The 6,175-nt window shown below is 35.7% G+C and overlaps 1 protein-coding gene across 1 annotated transcript; it reads right to left on the bottom strand.

Annotated features, from left to right (window-relative positions):
* Positions 1 to 5,158: 5,158 nt before the first annotated feature.
* On the bottom strand, positions 5,159 to 5,956 carry LOC103309978. Its single transcript, XM_008186825.1, has one exon. It carries the CDS (start codon positions 5,954 to 5,956, stop codon positions 5,159 to 5,161), a length of 798 nt encoding a protein of 265 aa, XP_008185047.1.
* Positions 5,957 to 6,175: the final 219 nt, after the last annotated feature.

The raw sequence follows: 6,175 nt of genomic DNA, 5'->3' as shown, positions 1-6,175 counted from the left end.
TAAAATAATTGTAATTTTTTTTGTTTTAAGAAAGAATTCCATACAAATGACATTTCTTTATATTTTAAGGCAGACTCAGAAAAAATTTTAAAAGAATTTGAATCGAATACTTATAACATCATTAAATTAATTGAAGGACAAAATAATTTAAGAAATAAACGACAGTTATCCAAAAATTTAGGGGATATAATCTATTCACTGTTTGGGACAATTAGTTTAAATGATATTACCAAATGGTACTCAAATATAAAAAATATGATAAAAAACGGTAGAAATTCACAAAACATATTAGAAAATAAAATGATGATCACTCCTACGAGTATGAACGAAGCGATATTGCTTGATAAAAAAACAGTAGAAGCAACAACAGAAGTTTCAAATAATATTAGTAAGATTCGTCATTATATTGCTTCCGACAGGGATAACTTTAACGATGATAATATGGAAAAAATAATTGAAAACCAAATTTTAAATTTAGAAACAATTTATAAACAATACTCTTTGGAATTAATGAGAATAAATCAAATCTTACATTTTGCTATACAGGGAACACTACACCCATTAGTTATATCCTCAGCTCAAATATTAGCATAAATACGAGTAGAGTGCCTACCATTAAATTACAGTATATAAGGCCAGCGTATCGACAGCAATATCACAATAAACATCTAGCAACTGGAACTTCTTCATCAATTCAACAATTCAGTTTCAAGATGTCGTACAGAATATTCATTGACGATTCTGGATCAGAGGTTATTAAATGAATTAAAATTTAATTTATACTCTTTACATTATACTCTTTGTAACTTAAATAAATCACTTATAATTACGGTGTAACTTGTTACTCTGTCGAACCTCTCCTATGCAACACATTAACGTCGTCGAACTCAAAATATAAACGATAGTGAGGGATCACTACAACACCCAAGAAGAACAGTCTAACTAAATACATAGTCACATCTCGCTGACCCACAGTTTTATTATACATTTATTGGACTTAGACATTTTTTGATTAAATAATAACATTTTAAAGAGTTAATAAATACAAGTACTACAATTCATTTCCGTAATTAATTTCTATAATTCCATCAGTAGTTGCGCAGTTGTAGGCTCGTTACAATATAATATATGATTGATTTAATAAGAATATATATATATTTTTTTTTTAAATTAGAAGGATGACTATTCCAAATGATGTAGAACCAAATTTTCGGAATCCAATTTATTCGATATGAAACCTTTCGACGTATGGCATTTTCATTCGCGTATGATGAATAGGAAATATTAGATTTATTCAAGTTAAATAATTCAAATTTTATACTAAAGAAATTAGGCCAAGTATAAACCTGGGATCAATAGCAACACACTATTGTTCATTGTTTTGTCTACGCGTTGATGATGAGAACAATAATTATCGAATCAATTTTATGGGATTTCACCGTCAATTTCAGACTATTATAGGTCTTCAAACATATAGTCAATTTAGTCGATGTGCGAAATGTTGTAAATATTTGACTATTGAATAAGAATATATATATATTTTTTTTAAACTAGAAGGATGACTATTCCAAATTATGTAGATGTGATCATAATTTATTTTAATTTGCTGATAGTATTTATGCTTATATTCGAATACATAAACTAGTCTATAATTATTATTAGTATTGCTACTATTAATAAACACTCTTTTAGTTTTTATTACTATCAGTTGGTGTACAAATACTATAAAATTTATAGGATAAAAAAAAAAATGGAATCAAAATCATTTATTACGGATGAAATTAACGATGTTAATCAAAAAGCTGAGAAAAATGACCGAGAAATGGATGAGAAAGCAGTTGAATTTAAAAAAAAAATTTAAAATATTGATATAAAAATAAAAAAGTGGTTTTAAAACCAAACAAATTATGAATGAAAAAAAGAAGATTATAAAGTACATTCGCTATATATTGATAAGAAACGTGAAAAAAATATCCAAAAAGAATAATCTCTATTATATGCGCAATAAAATTATATGAGCAATGGTTAATAGTTATTCAAAATTTCCCCATTTTCATTAATTCATTTTTATCTCAAAACCGTTTTTTTTCATTTTTTATGTCTATGAAATATATTCTGAATGTGTTAATTTATTTGAAATAAAATTACCTACCTAAATTATTATATACATTGTTTTTATTTATTTTATTTACAGTTTCACCATGAAAAGACAAACGGCGAGAAAATTCCAGAGAACAATTTCACTGATAAAGAGTTATTCGAAATTGAACCTTTCAAAAAATGTTAGAAAACTTTTATCATGAGGAATAGATTAGATTTTATAGATTATACGCTTTTTTTAACCATGTTTCAGAGAAATTAATTTGTTAGTTAAAAGAACCGTGTAAAAGTACATCTATAAAATTTAATTTAGTAGTGGATAGTGTTTACGAAACAATTATCACGCAAGAAGTACAGGATATTGCAATTGTTCTTTAGGTGTGTGGACTGTATAAATGGGTTTTGTTTTGTAGTTGGAAAGAATATAATAATTAAGAATCGGACATAAGCACGTAAATAAAATAACTTATTTTTGTTCGTACTATGGTGTTGACTAATATTTCAAATAAAAAACAAACAAACAAATTTTGACTACACAACAATAATAGTAATAATAATAACAGTTGAACGATAATTAATTTAGCACAGGATAAAACATGACAATTTTCGGTAACGGTAAGGCACAATGTTGCGGTTGGAATACGCGGTGGGTACTAACTTTAATGAGGTTCGTCACTGGTGTCCCATGTACGCGGACCGGTTACAATCATTAAGATAATACAATAATAATATGCTAATATAAATAATACAAATATAATAATATGATAATATAAGAATTACGAACATACCGCCCACCTTGAAGAGACGCGTCTTCAATCATGAAGTGGCATCGGACATGACTTGACTGCGGGCTGGGTTAACAACTTACCGGTGGCGGTTTGTATTTTGGCTACCCTGACGACTCCATTCATTCCCGGGTGGACGTCAATCACCCTTGCTGTTCTCCAGGTGAGGGGTGGAGTGGGCTCCTTGACGATTACTAGGTCCCCGATTTGAAGGTTGGGGGTGACTCGAGTCCATTTTGGTCGTTCTTGCAAAGTGTGGAGGTACTCCTTTTGCCAACGGCTCCAAAAATGATGTTGGATTTGCTGGACTAGTGACCATCGTTTACGTATACTTATCATTATGGATTGTTCTGGTTCTTTGGGTGCTGGGATAGCGACAAGAGGTTCCATGGTTAAGAAATGTCCAGCTGTCAGCGTTCTGAAATCGCTGGGGTCTGAAGACATTGCACTTAGAGGTCTAGAATTAAGAGTTGCTTCTACGTGGTGGAGGACTGTGTTCAGTTCCTCGTATGTTAACACTTGATCTAGTACGATTCGGTGGAGCAGGGTTTTTACTGACTTCACTGCAGCTTCCCAGAGGCCACCCATATGAGGAGCTGCAGGGGGATTGAAGTGCCATTTTATCTGGTTTTCCACGACGTGTTGAGCATAGTGGGGCTGACGAATAATAGCATCGATTTATTTCAAATACCTTTGAGTGCCCACAAAGTTGGTTCCACAGTCGCTGTATATATCAGAACATCGACCCCTTCGACTAATGAAATGATCTAACGCTGCTATAAAAAGGGGGGTAGACAGGTCGGATACAAGCTCTATATGGATGGCGGTGGTCACCATACAAACGAAGACACAAATATAGGCTTTCGTTACCTTAACTTTTCGCAGCATGGCAGCCTTGACATCAAACGGTCCAACAAAATCAACTCCAACTTTTGAGAAAGTTTTTATTTGTGCTAAACGGTGTGGTGGTAGATTTCCCATGACCGGCTGCGATATGCGTGGTTTCACTCGAAAACATGGAATGCATTTATGTGTCCTTTTTTTGATAATACTGCGAGCCGACAATATCAAAATAGTCTTGACACAAGATGTTCTGAAGTGTTTGAGGTCCGGGATGACTTTGGGTTCTATGAACATGGTCAATTAGTAACACAGTAAGACGTGAACACTTGGACAGTAAAAGGGGATATTTTTCATTGTATGGCATCGTTGCATTAGCTAGACGACCGCCCACCCTGAGTAGACCATGCTTGTCCAGGAACGGTGCAAGTTTACGTAATTTCATTGAGCACAGTCTGTCCTGGTCGAGTTTCTTGATGTCATGGCGAAAAAAACGTGTTGTGTCCATCTCACGAGGGCTTGCAAGGCAAAGTATGTTTCCTCAGATGTTGGAAGTGCAGTGGTTAATGCAAATGTTTTATCCCTTAGTCGATTTCGGAAACGTATCAAATAAACGGTTAATCTTAGAATTTTTGGTAAGTTATCAGAATGGTGCAACAGTGCGACTTCTTCTTCCTTTATTACAGCAGTCAGTGTAACAGGTTTCTCTTCTATTTCTTCTTCGAGGAATCCATTGGTGTCATTTTAATTTTTTGAGGCCAATCGCTAGGGCCGTGGTGGAGAAATTCTGGTCCATTCCACCAAAGTTCATGCGTCGCTAAGTCTTTAGGTCCTAAACCCCGAGAAGCGCAGTCGGCAGGGTTTTCTGCCGTGGGAACGTGGCGCCAAGTGTCGATACAGGTAACTTGTTGAATCTTTGCCACACGATTTGCAACAAAGGTCTTCAGTTTGGCTGTGGGAGTTTTTATCCATGCTAATGTGACGGTTGAATCTGACCATGCGATAACCTGCCCTATATCCAGATAAACGAGGTTCGGTTTTATAAATTCAAGTAAACGAGCTAACAACAATGCGCCGCACAACTCTGATCTCGGAATTGACATTTTTGACTCTGGAACTATTTTTGATTTTCCTATGAGTAGTTTGCAAGTCACCTCATTTCCGGAGTCTACACGTAAGTATACTACTGCTGCATAGGCAGCTTCGGAACTATCGCTGAATCCATGTAACTCGTACGCGGAGTTTGGTTGGGTAACTTGACGTGGGATTCGCAGGGTTGCGAGGACTGGTAGTTGTTCATGGTACTTTCTCCACGCAACAATTGCTTCTTCTGGTATTTCTTGGTCCCATCCAACTTCTGCTAGCCACAGGTATTTCATAAGTCGTTTTAAATCTGTGGTTACTGGTGCTAGTAGCCCAAGGGGGTCGTAAATTCATGCAATTTCAGACAATATAGCACGTTTGCTAAATCGCACAGGGTTAGGTTGATAACTATAACTGAATGAATCCATCCGCGGTTGCCAGTTGAGTCCAAGCACCTTGGTGTAGTCCGAGTCGTATTCCTTAAACGTGACTGGATGGGTTTGACTATGATCTTCTGGAATATTTTCTAATAGCTTCTTTGAATTACTGGACCATTTTCGCAACTCAAAGTGTCCTTTCGCGAATATGCTGACTAGACTTTGTTGCATCATTATGGCCTCCTCTTCGTTTTCAGCACCCGTGGCTATATCATCTACATACATGTCCCGTTTTACAATAGTCTGTATTTTTGGATCATTTGTTGCTTCGTCTTGGACTAGTTGATGAAGGGTTCGTATAGCGAGAAAAGGTGATGATCTCAACCCAAACGTAACGGTATTCATTTCATATACCTGGATGTCTTCATTGGATGAGAATCGGTATAGCAATCGTTGATACGGTCGATGGGTTTCGGTGACATTTATTTGCCGAAACATCTGTTTGATATCTGTAGTGAATACAACAGGGTGAAGACGGAATCGTAAAACGATACCTGGCAAGTCCTGTTGAAGTTTTTGTCCACAATGGAGATGATCATTCAATGACATTCCAGAGGTTGTCTTCATTGAGGCATCAAAAACGATGCGCATTTTTGTGGTAGTGCTCCCGGATCGTTCGACTGCTTGGTGTGGAATATAGTAAGAATTGCGTTCACTTTTTTGCTCGTGCTCTACTTCTGACATATGTCCGGTATCTAAGTAGTCTCGCATTCCTTTATTGTACTCTTTCCGTAACTCGGGTGATTTTTGAAATCTATTTTCCAATTGTCTTAGTCGACATAACGCTTGATCCTAGGAATATCCCAAAAGAGGTAATTTTTGCTTGAATGGTAGGTTTACGATATATCTACCATCTGGTTGACGATTTGTAGTTTCCTTGTATATTTCCTCGCATTCAATGTCCTCTGGCGTATTTTTGACCACGGTTGG

This window comes from Acyrthosiphon pisum, chromosome X, assembly GCF_005508785.2.
Source record: "Acyrthosiphon pisum isolate AL4f chromosome X, pea_aphid_22Mar2018_4r6ur, whole genome shotgun sequence".
Taxonomy (NCBI): domain Eukaryota; kingdom Metazoa; phylum Arthropoda; class Insecta; order Hemiptera; family Aphididae; genus Acyrthosiphon; species Acyrthosiphon pisum.
Note: the sequence above shows the minus strand (reverse complement) of the source record. Positions and strands in the feature narration are given on the sequence as shown.